This window comes from Anopheles bellator, chromosome 1 (assembly GCF_943735745.2).
Source record: "Anopheles bellator chromosome 1, idAnoBellAS_SP24_06.2, whole genome shotgun sequence".
NCBI classification, from domain to species: Eukaryota; Metazoa; Arthropoda; class Insecta; order Diptera; family Culicidae; genus Anopheles; species Anopheles bellator.
This window is the reverse complement of record NC_071285.1, coordinates 57,025,114-57,042,993: the sequence shown is the minus strand read 5'-3', so window position 1 is coordinate 57,042,993 and position 17,880 is coordinate 57,025,114. Positions and strand designations below refer to the sequence as shown.

General features: G+C 51.8%; 1 protein-coding gene across 1 annotated transcript in view; it reads left to right on the top strand.

The window, feature by feature from the left end:
* The first annotated feature begins 1,774 nt into the window (after positions 1-1,774).
* The window catches only part of LOC131206672 (synaptic vesicle membrane protein VAT-1 homolog-like), a 44,038-nt gene continuing 27,932 nt past the window's right edge, over positions 1,775-17,880 (top strand). The window contains exons 1-2 of the mRNA XM_058199333.1: positions 1,775-2,335; positions 13,089-13,478. Coding sequence (XP_058055316.1) covers positions 13,138-13,478 — 341 coding nt within the window. The 5' untranslated portion in view covers positions 1,775-2,335; positions 13,089-13,137. The remainder of the gene's footprint in view (positions 2,336-13,088; positions 13,479-17,880) is intronic.

The window sequence follows — 17,880 nt, the reverse complement described above, 5'->3', positions numbered from 1 at the left end:
ACAGGGTTTCCGGAGTGGCATGCTATAGCAATTAATTTGCGGAAGGAGCCGAATCTTGTCGTTCGAAATCGTTAAGGTGATCGACAGCTGGATGCTTGGCACACCTTTGCTGGCTTGGCACGTGGTTCACGTGGCGGCGTCAATCCAGAAGGAATCACAGTTTCGCCGTCAGGACGGGTGGCTGGGCCGTGGAAAGGAGGAGCCGCCGCCGGTCAGTTCGTATTAGTGACGGACTTTCGGCTTGCCGAACGCAGTGCGCAAACTCGCGGACAATGGCAACGTGCCCAGTGTGTCCTTAGAACGTGTGGCGACCAGCGAACGGACAAGGGGGGACAGGGAGGTCCTCGGGCACGTGGTACTAGGGATGCGTGTCTGGACGATCGGCCCCGAAGATAACTACCACACCGAACGCGCGTTCGCCATTCCTTGCCCGCTTTTCCGCCCCGCTCCCCCCCCCCGGGGGCCATCCCTCTGTCTGGCCGTCTGGCGTGCTTGGGGAAATACGACGCAACGAATACGCTCTCGCCTCTCGCCTAGGTATGTGGTTGCGTACGGTGATGGCCAAATTTGAGGCAAACTAAAAGCATTTTCGACGCTGCAAAATAGGCAAGTTAAAAACATTAGTAAAAGTTGGGAAAAGCATACCACACATCATTGTTTTTATACGATAATCAACCAACCAATCTTGCAAGCCCACAACCCACCGATGAAATGCAACGGCCCGTTCGAATGCTTTCGGCGAATGTGTCCAGTACGGCTGCGTGTCTGAAGCGTCATTCCGGACGCAGCCATATCAATATGGAGAAAAGGTGGTCATAAGTCAATTTTAAAAACTGAGGGTTTAGTTATATTAGCCTAAAATGGATAAGTTATCTATGACAAATCTGATTTTTCAGCCTTCCACGTTGCGCAGATTCCGAGAACTCATCTGTCAAAGTCGAAAGGGTGTTGAAAATGGCTCTTTAAAAGCAGCTTTTATCAGCTACTTTAACGATGAAAAAACCATGAACTTAGTTTTCGCGATGTAGTTTAAAAAAAAATTATCATGGAGGAAAACATCAATGACGATATTGCGACTTGTAGCAGAACTTCAATATTTGCTCTTACGAGTGGTTTCATTTTTTTAATGTAATGCAGATTGCATACTTAAGGCGTTTATAAACTTGAAAATAACGAAAAAGCTTTATACTTGAACGCGTGTATTACACATAAAAAGTAGAATTTAATCAAAACACATGCAAATCAAACAAAAACGTTGATAAAAGTCCACAGATTCTTCCTAAAATCAAATGTGTCCGTCTGTGGCGTACAAATTCCCCACTGTGCATACGCGGCCACACCAACACAACCATCGCAAAACCCCGCTTCTCTTGGCAACACACCGCTCGCACAAACCAAGCAACCGGCGGCGCGTACAATATGTTTCTGGTAATTTCGCTAACCGTTCGGTAGCTGCCGAGAAGTAGACGGTGGAAATTTAATCATTCATTCAAACATCCTTGGTGCCTTGCCGAAAACGTAGTTTAAACGGGCAGTGCCAGACAGGTTTCAAACAAAAGACTCCAGCCGCGGCGTGCGTTCTTTGCGAGTGTGTTGGTGTTAGCCGGCGTCCAGAGAAACGGAAAAGGGCACTGCAGCAGCGAGTGAAAGAGACAGTGAGCCACGCACACACTGTGGCGCACGCACTCCTGCAGGCCGCGATCAAAGCCCGCAACCGCCGGCTGGCCGTTGAACGTTGGACGAGTTTATTTCTCTTTGAATTTTCGTAGTGTTCGGTTGTGTGTCCTAGAAGAGTTAGGAGCTTCTCTTTCGCGGTTTCCTGTGACTCAAACAGCACCACGTCCCCTCGTCAGCAGATAGTGCAATCGGCCATATAGCAGGCGCAGCGGTACCGGAAACGCGCGCATCGAAGCAAACACAGATTTTCACTTTTCCATCACAGCGGTTCTCGGGCATCGGACGGTGCGTGCGACTAAGCGTGTGCGTTCCAAAGCGTGCGGGTGCGGTGCAATTTGCGGACGAGAGCGCGTGTGTCCTCAGCGTGTCGCGCTGTGACGGTCTTTATTGTCCTTCGGTCCCGGTGTGCAGGAATTTCCGGTGCCAAGCCCCCTCCTCCCAGCGGGTTTCTGTGTTTCGTGTCCGCGTGAAGTGCGAGAGCAGTGTGTGGTCGCGATCGTGAAAAGTGTGCAAATCCCCCAGCAACCGGAAAGTGAGTTCCTGCGTGTTCCATCCATCACTAGCTAGCAGAGCAGCGCCTTTCGCCCCGGCGGTGTCCATCTTACTTTCATTGGCCATCTTGCTGCCGTCTGGATATCGTCGCTAGCGCGCGGCCCAGGTACGTTGAATGGATCCCTTTCGCCGTCCCTGACCCTTCGTTCTGTTGTAGGTTGTGAAAATTGCGAATCCACACGCGCGCTTCAATCTGGAACGATGTGCTCACTTTCTCCGCGAGGAAGACGGGAATCGGTCGAGAATCTCTCACCCGCCGTTGCGCTGATCGCGTTGTGCGTCATTTTCCATTTTTGATCAAGTCTTCACTGGTAAATTGGCCGGTCATCGCGTCTCCGAGAACCGCCCCACGAGGGTAGACAAAGGGTCCGAAAAAAGGGTTCTCGTCGTCGTCGTCCTCCGCGCGTTTGCCCTGCCAGAGGCTTGTCACATACGGTCCCATTATCTCACTTTTGCTTTGTTTCGATCTCTCCACACTCCGTCTCGCTCTCTGCTGCTGCGTGCCTCTCTTTCTCTCGCGCGTCCCTCCATTTGTCTGCACACGCAATTAATGGACGCTAGATTTTTTATCCTCGTTGCGCTCTCTCGCTCGCTCGCTCTCTATCTCCCTCGCCAGGCATTGCAGGACTCTTCGCAGAGTGTTTGAAAGAGAGAGCGAAAGAGAGAGAGAGAGTGTGCTCGGTCAAGCGTCGTCGTCGCCGTCGCCGTCGTCGTCGTCGTCGCCGTCGCCGTCGCCATCGGTTCAAATCGTTCGTCGCCCAACGCGCGCGCAACGTTTTAACCCTTTCGCCGGTTCCGTACTCCGTATTCCGATCGTGCAGAAAAGAAGACCACGACCCCACGAAAGGGACACAACACACTCGCCCGGTTCGCGTGGGTTCCTCTTTGGCCTTTTGATTCCTTTTGCGCTCCGCTGTCTCTGCCCGTGCCTGTGCCGGTCGTTCGCGAATCGAGCCCCCGGCGCGCGCGGATCCGTTCAAACGCACACCGAAACAATGGAGTCAAATGTGAGCAAAGGGCATATACGCTCCATACGGGAGTGTGTGCGTCTCTGGGTTAGACAGTGTGGGACACAAGGACCCGCAGCCGGAATCGAATCAATTACCAACCGCGTGCGTGCGTGCGTGCGTGCGTGCAGGAGCGGGACACGTTATTTACTGGCGCGTTGTTCCGTGGTTAATTGTTCCATCATTGCGACAGAGTGGCGCACACACGCCCGTTCGTCCTTTTATTGCTTTAACCCCTTTACGAACGGCGCATCACCCACACGCGCTCACACCCCCAAGCGCGAGCGTGTGTTTGTTTGGCCCTGACGCCGCCGCGGCGAGGCAGAGGCCGGTGAGTCATAATTATTTCTCCGATCCCATCTTCGTTCCGTTCGATCGAAGCCCAAGGTGCCATTTGCATTTCCAAATCAGCCAACCACCGGGGGTTTATACGGCATGGTGGGACACTGAATTCGAGAACTCGTGTCAATAAACAGCTTCCACGGGGGGATCTGTGGCCGCAGGATGACGAGGTGCATAAATCGTTGCAAGCGCATCACCCGCCCGAGCCAGGTTGGGTTCCAGTTCCCAACCGTTGCTGAATTTTTATCAAACACCCAACCCACAGAGACCCTGATATGCCAGGCTCAGGGCAGTGTCAGGTCACCGCAGTCGAGGGCACAGCAAACGTCGGCGCAACCATTCTGAGTGTTCCAGTTCTGCGGGCGCGCTCCGGCGCATTGCAAACACCCCGGAATGTAATCCTGTAGTTTCTTATCACAAACCAACCTTCTGGCGCTCTGGGCCCGTGGGCGCGCACACACCTCTTGGTCAGGTCAGGGTCTGCTGGCCAGGCGCAGGCCTGCAACTGCAACCGAAGAAGAATGGTTTTTGCGCAACCTGAGAAAGAATAATTTACAACCTAATTGATAACACGAATGGGTGGTGGCCCACCCTTGTTGTGTGGCAAATATGTGTTTTCGGCGTTCCCCCATTTTTTCCGCGAAACGATAAGGTGCCACAGTGGTGCACGGTACGGCGAATTGTTGCTACGTACGGCGGTGGCCAATATTTTCGTTTGCAGTTTGCAAACAGAGGCCCAGAATTTGATGTACAAACGGTTCGACAAAGACTTGTGACGTCATCTGGCACCTTCACTCGGCCGGTCGCCCCAAAACAGATCTCTTCCGGGCAATTTTAATGCCGGCCAAATCGTGCGTCACCATCTGACTGTTTCTGGGAGATTTCTCGGGGGTCGGGGAAGAAGCTATTTGGCACACACAACAGACACTATGTTTGTTGGCCACCCGGCGAAAGGAATCCTTTTCGGGGTGTAGCTCTCCTGTGGTATCTCTGTATTCTCTTCCCAGTTTTAATTAACTCTGCGTAGAGTGCAGACTTTGCAGACAATAAATTTTATGTGGCCAGCCGAAACAACATGCAAATCATATGCGCGCGCGGTGCCCCGTTGTCAATTGTCCCGTCGGGGCGAAAAAGGGATAAAATGATGTTTAAAAAGGACATTTGTTGTGTGCGGTGTGTGCCGGTCGTTGACACAGAAATGCTGAGTTCCGCCGGCGAGCATAAGTTGCATTTCATGTTGACACCATAAATCAAACCCAGCACCGCGCGTGTCACCAGCCTTTTCTGCCGCTGCTGCTGCGTGTGTCTGTGTTGCAATTGGCGTTGTTGGCGATTGTTGATACAACTCATTGCGTGCATGTGTTTGTGCACATAGAGCATCATGGCACAGGAAGTAGATTTATGGTGACATGTCGTCGTCGTACGTGTCGAGCAGAACGGGGCGGTGGTAGCAGCAAACCATAGCCTTCGACAACCGGGGGTCCATTAAAACCATCCATCGAAGCGCCAAATCGTCGCTCGCCAGTTGTCGAACCGGTGTCCTCCGGCTGTCCACCTGTTCCACCGCCAGGCCAGCCGTGCGTGCGCTGGTGATTTGCATAAACATTTTGAGTTGACTAGCGTCAGCGTCGCAAATGAATTTCAAACCTTCCGGGGGGAAGGGGTCTTCCGAACATCTGGACGCGCGGACATGTTTGTTGCAGGAAATGAGTGATGGCTGCGCGGGGGGACCCCTCCTGGTGTGTCGATACCCCTTCTCTGAGGAGTGTCCTTTCACTTGATTGCAGATTAACTTCTACGGTTCACAGAAACCCCGGAGTTAATCCCCCGGCACTGGAACTTCCATTGGGCACTTCTTCTTGCTGCTGTGCCGTGCCCCGTCTACCATATGGACACGGCGCCGGTGGATCTCATCCTTCTCTCGATGCTGCGAATTGCGACTGCGCCCGGTTTGCTGCTGCCCACCTCGTGATGCCGATGTCGCTGGGATCGCCTACGCGAAACCGGCCCTCTCGAACGCGCTTCTCAGGACTTTTGTCCATCCATCGGTCTGTGCTCCTACGCACCGCGCTGCAATTGCAATTACCAACCCGAGCCCGAGTGGTTGGAGAGATTACGGACGGAGCGGCGAAGGCGCAGCTTCCACTGAGGGGAAGCATGGGAAGAATTGCTCCGAAACAATCTTCGATCCATTAGAGAGGGACAGAGGCTTGACTTACAAGACTTTTGATTAGGCCGTTTTGTTTGAGACACCCGGTGAACCCCCCCCCCCCCCCTGGAACTGGAAGTTGCAGTCCGTTTTACAAGGAAGTCCCGCATACTGGAGATAATGAAACCAATTCTTCGCCCATCGCTGGAGGAATGTATCACGTTCTTCATAGTTCTGCTCCACAATCGATCACCATTGATGCCACAGTTCCCGAGAGCGAACGTACGAATGTCTCATTTACTCTTCACGTTTTTTGGGGTAATTTCGTGCATAAACTGGGTCATTTGTATCGGCTTGTGTAGCTGGACACGTCGACTCCGTCCAACCCGTTGGTTGGATGGAACTCTGTCTGGAGCGTCGTAACGGATGATTGAAATTAATATATCGTCCAGACGCACCAAAAGACGTTCCATGTTCGCCCAGGGTCAGCTTGTGCTGTGTGTCCCGTCCCGTTGTTTCTTGATTGTGGCCGCCACTCTCACAGTGGTCTTCTTGTGCACTTTAATGACTGCCATAAATTGCGCTATATTGCAGGCGAGTAGGGCGATTTTTTATCATAACTTCCAGACTTCCAGCTGGCATCTGAAAGGACACACAGAACTGGCTGAAGTGAAAGTAGTGCACACATGTCCGCACAACGCGACGCGCGAAGGATAGTGGAGCGTGCGCCACTGTGGGCCGAGAGTGAATGGTTTATGGGCCGGCGGACAGTCCGCGCAAGATTATTGTGAAAAATTTACACACCGATTGTAATGTGGCGGCGGATGCCTGCACACTCTAAGTATTGGAGAATCTTTTAGATACAATAGAAAGTGGATCAACGCGTCATTGCGGCCGGACACGACGCCATCCGCGCGCAGCATAAGATTCCGCCACCGTGTCGCGTCAGAGAGTGGCCCGTGGAAAGGGAGGAACAAAAGTGTGCAAAATAATAAGACTCATAAATGGGCGCGAAAACACGGCCCCAGACTCGAGTTGCGCGAGCTTCCGCTGGCGGACACGAAGAAAATAAACGACCTGACGACGACGACGACGGAACAAATGATGCGTTTCCTTCTTTTGCATAGCCCTTTTTTCGCCGGGGGTTTCGTTCCGTTCGTTGGTCCCGTTGGTCTGGTGCGTTTAATAAATTTCATTAATTTCTGTCGCTCCGCATGTTTCAGCCTCGCGCGGCCACGGTGAAGACATGGAGATGCATCGGCGAATGAGGCAGCATCTGCGTGCGAGGCAAAACATTGAGCTAACGTTTCTTTAACGCGGGGCCGGGAACCGGGATAGCAAGCTCCTGTCGGTGGGGCACAGACGCTGGCACCAGATGAAAATAAGTTGGAGGGCTTACAGAGTAACCGTCTCTCGAGTAGGAACTAGGAACTGTAATGATTTTTTTACGTTTCCGAACTTTTAAACTTAACGCCAATGGTGGTGAAAAATGGCTCACATGTTCCCCAAGGGCACCGGTTCATTCGTGCCTTTCACGAGGGCGCTTCGCGGGTCACTGTGTAGGTCCATTAGAGCGAAAAGCCCGCTGCTTTAGGATGGGGTTTAATCAATTTTCATAATAAACCCCTCGGGGGGGCCACCGGTGGACCCACAGACAGAGAGAGAGAGAGAGAGAGAGCGAGAGACAGGGAGCTTTCACGGCAGTGGGTGGCAGGGCTGGCCACCGAGAATCCGAGTCGAGAGAAAAGCTGAAGAAAGCCGGCAACCGGCGCCGATTTTCTTTTGCCATGCTTTCGATGCTCACGGCAAGATCGGCGGGTGGCCGTGGAACGATCGGGTGCTGAGGAGGGGGTGGGGGCTGGTTACGGAACAACGCGATGGTAATTGATGGTAAATTCCAAACCCTCGGCCCTCGGCCGTCCACCTCCACGGCGAGATCCTTTTAAACGTTTGTTTCGCTTCCTAATGGCCGCAGCGGCGCGGCGGCGATTAAAAAGATCGCCCGAGCAATAATAAAGAAATTTTGCAATAAAAGTCAGCAATTATCATCGTTTCTCGCTGTAAAACACATTGCCGGGGGGGGGGGAGGGGGCAGGCCGATCTTGCTGTGTTGCTGTTGTTGGCTGCCGCTTAAGCCGCAGGCGGCCTCTCTCAGCCATCGGGCTCGGTGCAGCTGTGCAGCGAGCAATCGGCGTACGATTTGTTGCTGGTTGCGCCACGGTCACGGCGCGTAGCAAACGAGCTGTAGAAAAATCATTTTCCATTTTTCGCGGCCTTTCCAGTGGCATGTGGCTGCTGGGCGCGTTTGGATCAAGCTGGAGAAAGGGTGCACCGGGGTCGATAAAAATATTTGGTGGCATGTGTCGAAGGGAGTGCTGTGCCCTGCGAATGGGCAATTCTAACGAGATATAATTTATGCTCGTTGAACTGCGAAGTTAAATTAATTCTCCAGCCGTCTTGGCACCCAAGACCACTCGGTTTGGTGGCCGCTCGCACTAGATGCCAGCACCGACTGCGAACTGAAGCAGGCAACAGACCCATAAATTGTGTCTTAATTATATTGTTGCACTTTTCGGGATCGGCAGCGATGGAATCGTCGCGAATCAGGACCAAACGACGGTTCCATGTCCTCTGCGCACCTCAAGCGTGAACTGCACTGCGGTGTCAACCGTGCATTTAATGTGCTTCACTGTGAGGTCGTCCCAACCCAAGGAAGTCGTCTCCGAAGAGAGAAGGGTGCGGAAAAGATCGTGTGCAACGATCGCGAGCCACTTTAGCACCTCGCAATTCGGTACAAGGAAGAGAGAAAAATGATCGCCACCAACAGCAAGCAGCGCTGTTGTCGCCCCGAGACCCGGGCCGTAAATAATAGATGTGAAGGAGTGAAAATGAAATGGCTTTTAATTAATCATTCATCTTCGTTAAACGGCGCCATAATGGATCGTTGATTCGGCAAAAGGTTCAAGACCACAGGACTACAGGACGCGCGGACAGGGGCTCCCGAAATGCGTTGTTCGTAGTTGGCTTAATAAACGTTTAAAAAGTCTTCAGTCTATTTGTGGGCACATTAGACTGAAAATGGGCCACGGAAGTGGAAAGCTCACGCTCACCGCTAATATGGGCTCAAAATTGGACACAACTATAATGGCGATGGCGCTCAGCACTAAGTTTTGGGCTATGTTCACATCTGTGCTCCGGCTCTCTCGGTCGGCCACAGCGCAAAACAGCACCGAAATTCGATAATTGCATATGTTTACCCCACAAGGAGATGCTGCGAAAATTTCGTTTAGCCAGCCGCGGCCCAGGAACTGAAGCGAAGCATGAAAAAAATCCACCAAACTTCCCAGTATGCTGTGGGCTGTTACGAGAAAGTTACGCCTGAAATGCTCTTCATTATTTTTTCTCTTTGTCGACAAATAGGCGTCATTTTCTTAATCGGTTTCTCTCTCTCTCTCTGTCTCCGTTTCTGCATCTTTTTTTCCGCGTGTGTGGCGTCCTCTTCTTTGCAGTCCTTTGGCTTTGGACTTTCTTTCCGTGTTCCGTGTCTGTGGTGAAATGTTGCCAAAAATTCACAATTTTAACTTGACGCGCGCGGCTTGCTGCGGTTTCCCGTCCAGCCCCGTCCATCCATCATGATAAAACTTAGAAACTTTCTGCCTCTTTCTCTTGCTCTCGCTCCCTTTCTTTTTCTTTCTTTCACACATCTTCCCAATTTTCTCTACCTTTTTTGTCTTGTCTTTACGATGCTCGTTGTTTGGCTGGTAATTTCGGTTAATTTTAATTGCCTTCTTCGTGCTACCACACCATCGCAGTTCGTTCATGACGCGCACGGCACACTCTGCGTGGTTTGCTATGTTTCGCTATGCCAAACTAGCAGCCTCCCGCCGCCTGCCTAGCTCTCCCCGTAGCTCTGTGTCGTTGTTGTTCCTCAGTGAGTTTCCCACCGCTGCTACTGTGTGGTGGGTTGTTCAGAGTTATGTTGCGCCGCCGATGGTTGCCATGTTTTTGGCAGGTTCTAGTTTGCCTCCACACCAAAGGCACCAACTTTTGGTTTTCACATGTTAATTGTATGGCGCCTTTCGATGTTGGCCGTGTGCTGCATTTATGCTACAACATTTGTCAGTTTTTTCTCTTTTCTTTCGCTTTCGGTCGCCGTTTGCTTTAATAAACTCACTCAACAGTGTCCGGCTGTTCCTAAAGTCCGTGTTGACTCGGGCAATTTAAAGATGATTTTTTTACGCTTTTACGCTGCTGCTGCTGTTGGCCCGGATCGGCACATCGGACTCGGATGGCTGATCGCACAAGGACAGGATGGGTTTTGTGGTTTTCGTCAACCTTCTCGAGGACGGTTTGCGAACGCTCGACGCTCTATTGACGAGTCACGCGAGAAGGGGGTAATAAATATCTCTGGGAAACGTATCCGCGCCAACCGCAGGTCACAACACTATAGGCGGACGTTGCCTGTGAACTAAGAGAGAGAGAGAGAGACACATAGAATATTTTTTTCTCGTTTTGTTGGCAAATTAAAAGTGCTGTTAGGCTATCAAACCCGAATTTCAAACCAACAACGAATCTCCGGCGAGGCGCTATATGTAAAGGCAACCGATATCCCGTTCAGCCAACGTTTTCCGTGGCCCCAACGCGGTGGTCGATTTGCAAATGTCTAACAGAATGTGAAAATTACGTGAGTGGATTTCATAATCTCGCACTCCAAGCGCGGCCACATTTTCCACGAAAACCACACAAATCAGCCCGCGGTTCGTGTTTTGGGCTTGGAAAACTGTGTTCTTCTTGTGTCGCGTCTCTCTCGGCCACGGACACTCAAAATGTGTGTTAATTGAAAGGCTCGTTAGCAACAGTGTCTCGGCGGGAAACGGGCGATTTTTCTTCGGCTAAAATCCGTTCCGCGTTTCGCGCCACCGCAACACCACCACCGATAAGGGACGCCGCCATATGTATTTCAGTTTATCGCCAATTGAAAATCGTGCGTGCCACATCACCAGGCTGTTGAAAAAGTTTTCTTTTCCGGCATGAAAATAAGATTCTATTCTGTAATACGAAAGGAGAACAGATTGAGCTTACATTACTGTTACTTTTTGTTACTAAACAACAAATACCTTCCCAAGGAATTTGGAGCTCGTTTTGCTCGGCCACTCGGCCATTTGACGATAAGGCGCTCCATGAATGTGTGTTACTAAAATGTGTTGTTTTGGAATGTGTTGTTGCCCCGGCCCGGCCGGTCCGAGGGGGGAAACAATTTCCAGTGGCAAACGGGGTGCGTCCGGTGGGTGTTTTCGTTTGTTCGCCCCACCGGCCCCCGGCATTTGTTGTTTGGCTGTTGTTTTCCTGCTCCCCAGCAGTAGCGAGTGTTGCACGACGTTACACTTGACAAACTGTTAGCTGAAGCATGACGAGATGCCGTGTGCCACGGCCCAAACGGCAGCAGCATAAAAACTCAACGCGTGTGAGGCTCGAAAACGGCGAACGGCGAATAGAAATAAACAAAAATCTGCTCGGAGCGTCCTCTCCGACATTGACTTTGAAAATGAAAACAATCCGAACCGATTCGCAGATCGCGTGCACGGTGGATCCTTCAATCCGAGGCAGCTAGGCTGCTGCTGCTGCTGCGCCATGGAAATCTCTCTTTTTCCGGCCAACACTCGGGGAGGGTCTGTGCTAACATGATATGCTGCCCACAACATGACGACGCGCACACTCTCGCCCCAGGTGTTGGCACTTTCGCACTCACGTTCCCTCTGCCGGCCGCGCTCCATTCATTGTGCGATGATGGAGAGTTGACGGGCTCTGCCGGTGACACGCTCGAGCACGACTTACCTGCACGGGCAGGGACCAGCGCCGGAATGTCCGAATCCGAGCTCGACCGAAGATTGAATTTTTGCGTGAAAAACGGACAATTTTCCCACTTCGTATACCCCCAAAAATCGTTACCCCAGAACCACGCAGCGAATCGCATGTAGAATGAGGCCACACGTTTCCAATAAGTGTGGCCAATTTGCATAATGTGTTTTTTTGGGGCGCCGAGAGATAGGGCACCGATAACGCAAGCGAGGAAAGTCCACCGAAGAAAAGCCTGTTGGCCAATTACGGACGCGTCCCGAAATTACATTCTGCCACTTTGTTGCTGCGTTCGGGTTTTGGGCACTCCAAACTGGGGTTGGAAATTCGATCAAATTTCCACGAAACTCGTCGCGGGCGAGATCGCGAGTTGCATGATTCGAAATCTAGTGGAAGCCTAAACATAGCACCCGCGCAGTAATTGGTTTGTGGTTCGCCAGGAAGAGAGCGAGGTCCTTGACTATCAAATTATGCTGTCGCGGACACCGTCAGTGTGCAGCTCTTCCCGCAACTCAATTATGGTACATTCGAAGCAATTTACCCGGCCCGGCAAGCCGTGCTTTTCGTGCGTTGTTTTTTTTCGGCTTTCTCAGGTTGGTGGCAGGCTTGCAGGGCTTCACAAAAAGTCCAAAATCGATTCCATTTTGTCACTTTCCGGCCGTCGGAGAGTGCGGTGCATTAACCGACGACGACCCGACCCCCCGCCCCAGTAGTACCGATGCACTGTGATATCTTTGGAAAATTATTGACGACGAGTCGACGCACTGGTGGAACCGAATTTTTGGCAGAGCCCAGGAGCCCCTTTAAAGGGCCGATCGGGCTTCTTCTCCCTCTGCTGGTTCTCATGTTTCACGTTGGCTTTTTGGTTGTTTTGGTGGCCGTCGCGGTGGTGATGGTGGGGTCCCGCCAGAACCGGCTTCCGAACGAGAGACCAGAGCCAGAAATTGTATGCCTCTGCGCGCTGCCATGTCCCGGCCGGTGTCGGTTGCTTCACTCGGCGCATCTTTGTGCTGCTAAAGAGGATCATTTTTAATGAGCTGCCATTTTGTTGCTTCACTTTTTCATTTTCATATTCCCTTCGAAAAAGTCAAGAACATCAGGACACGAGGTAGAACCGCCGCACACGGAGAGAGTTCCTGTGCTCTCCGTTTCCCGGGGAGCGTGTTGCGTTCGTTCCATGGTTTAAATAGATCTTAACGGTTGCGTGCTTCGGTCGCGAGAAAGAACGATGTCTTGTTCTTCGTTCGTCTATAAATATTTAGAACGCTGGAAAACCGCGAACAGGAGCTCGGTGCGGAGTTTTCCAGCCAACGATGAGAGATGAGGCACCGTTGCCGCTGGAAAACGCGACGCATATTTTATGGCCCGTTTTCCTCGGAAATGTCACAAAGGAAGCGCGACATTTATTATCTCCCCGGACCCACCGGATCTCCCGGATCAGCTGAGTTGCCACCACCTAAACCACCGATACTAATACAACTTTGTCGCGTGTGTGTTTTTTGCAGAATAATTCATCGCAGCTCCGCCGACCAACAAACAGACAAAAACTTCAGAATGACTGAAACCACCGAAGCACCGGTCGCGGCACAGACCGCCGAAACCAAGACGCCGTCACCGTCGACCGAAACGGCGGTCGTGACGCCGGCAGAGAATGGTCACGCCGAGGGAGACGCCAAGGGAGCCACAGTCGTCGCCACGGAAGCCACCGAAGAGCAGACCAACGGGGGCGCAACGGCCGACGAGAAGGCGAAGGCCGACGAGAAGAAGGAGGACCCACCGAAGGAGATGCGCGCCGTCGTGCTGACCGGTTTCGGTGGCTTCAAGAACGTGAAGATCCTGAAGAAGCCCGAACCGGCCCCGCAGGCCGGCGAGGTTCTGATCCGCGTCAAAGCATGGTAAGTCACCAACGCCTCGCCACGCGGTTCATTAAAGGACCTTCTTCTCCGTCTCTCCGGTAGCTTTGAGATGGAGCGATCAGCTCGTGGATCAGATCTTTCCATTAACCGAAGGATGGGAAGTCCTCGGATCGGTTATCTTCCATCTTCATAATTGAAGCTCCTCCATCGATCGGTCGTCTCGGCTCGGGGCGCACATAATTAATTCGGTCGCCAGGAGATTCCCGGAGAGGGTCTAAAATTTAAGGGACCGTGCGATAACAGTTCTCGGTATACTCGGCTTCAAAAATTTAATCAAAAAACCGTCAAACGATCTCCAAAATGGCCTGTTCGCGATGTCTTGTCCCTCCCTGTTCTTTTGATAGAGTTGTTATCGGGTCGGCGGGTGGCCTCGGACCGACTCGTCCTAATTTGTCAGCCAGTCACAGGCCCGGAGATCCTGTGTGCCGTAAACCATGTTTTTATCACACTGCGCACAGCTTATCTCGGCCGCAAAGGTACTTTTATGTTTCCCCGGTTTGTCCTCGCAAGGTGGAAAGAAAAATACGCACACCGAGCAAGAGTCCGGCGACGACTTCCTGGTAAGCGGATGTGACCGGATGGGTCGCTTGTACCATATTTGGCCGGCTGCCGGTTTTTCGTGAGCCGCAGCGAAGGCGGATCGATGCGATGATGTGCGTCTTTGGTTTATGTGATACCCTCGGTTCGGTTTTTATGTGTGTGCAACATTTATGATTCATGTTCTTTCGCACCGCTTCCAGGCCACCGGCCCAGAAGAAGCCGCCACAGCAGTAGCAGCAGCAGGATCCATAAAACAGTTTCTCAAGAAACCAAGTGACACCGAGCCGCGCCCGTCGTACACACATGGCCCGCATGCCTTATGCGGCGGCGGCGGCGGGGCTCAAGAGCTTCACATAACCGATGATTGAACCCATTTTTTCCCCCTTAACGCCAGCGGATGCGGACCCGTGGAAAAGGATTCTGCAAACGCCTGTGAAAACACGCACACAGGATACACGGTGGTGACGGGCCACCACCGAATGCGTGTAGCGTAATCAAAAGAAGAGGAAATTGACGAAACCCCGCCGTGAAGATTGTAAACCGAGAACCCTGGAGAGCGCCAGAAGGGGGAAGAGTAAGGCGATACCCTTCCGTCCTGCGTGCCCTTTCCAGCCAAGAGCCAGAGACCAATATCTAAAGTCACACGGCGCGCTTTGGTGGGGCACAACACGTGCAAGGCACATGTTGCTGCGTTGTTTGCCCGCAAAAGAGGGCTCTTCGAAATTTGGCTCTCAGTCCCAACAAACCGTTCCACCATCTTGAGCCCAGGATCTCGGGATTGCTTGTTGTGGGACGCAGGAATGCAGAGCCCGGGGAGAACTGGCGGTGATACATATTTGGCGCTCGAAATTAACGGTTCACCGCGGCACTACCGCCACGGCACATTCCTTCTCGGTGGGCCATGATTTTGTTGCAGGTTTTGGCGTTTCCCAAATATGCGCATACGCAATCGCTGTAGGCTGTGTGCAAAATTTACCGGAGCACATTGCCATGGTAACTAGATAGGTACAAGTAATAATAAGGTTAGTTTGGCATGGAAATTTCGTGACGATTTCCAAATAACATGTAATTTTTATGTTTACATTTTCAGACGACCACAAGTGAATTTGTAGTTTTCTGTGTGTTGATCGGAATGAAATATTGAGGAAAAAGCAAACAAAGAAGAAAAATGAAAAATGTTTGAGAAAATCACAGCAATTGTCGCCCGAACAAATCGTTCCGAATCGGCAGTGAGTGGTCTCAATAGTCTTGTTGGAATATCGGAAGTACTCACTCAAGTACCATTTTGTATGTCCCATTTGTGGCTGATGTGAAAAGTCAAAATCGCGACGACGATCCCGAAAAAGGACTTGTTGGACTGTTTCGAGAGCAGAAAGTAACGGTTGCATCAGAAGTTTCAAGAAAGATTTTGAGCTATATCAAATGTCGCAGGTAAATTGGGTTCAAACACCACAGCGAGCGAATCATCCTGTGCCTATCGTCGTAACACAAAACACCGCCATCATTATCAAATTAACACGCCATGGCGCGGCGCCGACGTTTGCGCAATGTGCAATCTACGCAGCAGTATGTTTGGAACATTTATACTTCTTTTTCTGCATCGGACCCACCAATCGGCCCTCATTTCGGGCAGATATGCAAAGTGCTTTTGCGCAGTGGAGCCTCAACGACCGGACTGCCCACCAGAAAGGAAAGGATTTGTCTGAGTGACAGATCGGTACCTGTCAGGGAGTTATGGCCACCATCACCACCACCACCGTAGTAGGTGGAATTTCACCGGTCGGAGGAGATTTATGTTTCAAAAAACGATCTGCCAGTTCGAATGCACTCCTCGTCCCAGATAAGGGATGGTGTTTTTTCGGGGCAACCGATCTTTCGCGGTTGCGGGCGACCCTTTTCGCGGAACTTTCAGCTCCGTCCAGGAGGGGGGAGATCAACCTGTCATTATCGCGCTTAATGTATGCGCGAGCGGCGGTTGTGCTTGTTGCGCCGCGTCCATATGTCGTCCATGTCGCTATGATTGCTCATGCTAGCTGTCAGCGCGGTGACGAGGACGGGGCGCGATGATCGGGGCGAGATTGATTTCATATCGTGGCCACTTCACTCTTCCACTTCATCGGGCCACAAATTCCACCCCGCCCCAAACTTGACAAATGGTTGATGGGAGGCCGCCGAGCCCGCTTTTTTTTCGCTTACGACTTCGACTCGGGCCGATCGATTTTTATGCCGCGTGGTTTTATTTTTGACGCGCGTGATGATTTTGTTGTTATTGCACCACAAAGAGAGACTAGTCGGTGCGTGAAGTCGAAGAAAGTCCACGGGCCACGGGTTTTGTGGCCCGTTCCGGCAGCCCGGTCCTCCGGTCGTCAAAAAGTGATGATGAAAAATTGGCTATGCATTTTTCCGTCTCCACTTTCCCGCAGGTCGTTGTAACGAGATTTATTGCCCCCCCTTAAAACCCCTTTTTCGATTTTTTTTCACCCCTCTTGGAAACTGTCTCCAGGACCGCGCGCGCCAAATGAGTCAAATATTTCAAAGTGCTGATTGCCGAAGGCGAAGGTGAAAGCGTTTTTTGATAGCGAGTCAGGGGCAGCGTTGTTGATGACACAGGCTCACTGTACTGTGGCCGTGAATAACGCGCAGTTTATTCGGTTTACACTTCCGGCACAAATCATCAGCTTTTTGCTGATCTGAATCATGAGACGCGCCAGACTATTTCCGGTGGCAATCTTGAACCCGATCCCCGAACCGGAATTCGCGGGGACCGTAAAAGTGTAGTGTGTTGTGACTAAGCAGCCAGTGCGTAATAAAGTTCTCGTTGAATTTCTACCGGTGCCGGTTTCGACGAACCGGGCGAACCACCGAACAGTCAGTCTGTGGCGGTCTGACGTGAATCATAGATTAGACACACCGATGTGTGAGACGTTGTTGGTGGCGGTCGTCGCGGTTTTGTTGATACCGTCGTGCCGTCGGCTGCACTTGATTGCACGGGACGGGGCTCGGTGATTAATAATTCTCCGTAAGAGCGGGGCCTTGTAACTGCATTGCGCATCGCCCGATACTGATAGGCACACGTTGGGTAACACACGACAGACATCGGGGCCGGTGCGATTCTGACATCACACCACTATCTGGTTAGGGTGGGCTAAGCTGTTGTGATTTCGCGGAATTGTAAAATACATCTTCAAACGTCGAGCTGTCTTGCAATTACCATTGTGGACGCGACTCAAGTGTTTTGGGGGCCACCATCGGTGGGATACGCAAAAGGCGGGCTGGCGTGTCACATACCGCCGACAGGCGACTACTCATCTGGTACTTTAATATTCCATGCAGATAGATTGGACACAGTGCACCCGATGGGGGCCGGCCTGGGACGGCACGCGCCCTCTCGGAATTCTAGGAATGCAGTGTTTTCGTTTTCCGCCTTTTTAGATATGCGAATGGCGTAGCAGCAGTCGAGAGGAGCGCGCGCTGCCCTTGGTCAACTTGGTGGCCGCAGTGAAACCCGGACTCGCCGGGTCCCTCAGCGCTAAGTGATAAAATAAATTTACTTTTAATTTTCAGCGCCGCCACTATCATCGGCCACAGAGAGCGAGAGAGCCCGTATCTGAGCCCGTTGTGGATCCTTCTACTGGTTTGACCTTGTCGCGCCGGGCAGCTGTGGCATTACTGGCATTAATTCAATCAAATCAATCAATTAACTCTCCGCCGGACACTAATATCTACCGGACGGTCGAGATTGGATTACCACCCGGATTCCCTCAGGGTCTGGGGGAAAGCATCAGTAAAAAGAACTGAAACAAGAATTGAAGTCTGGGGATTACTGTCATGTCTGGTTTAG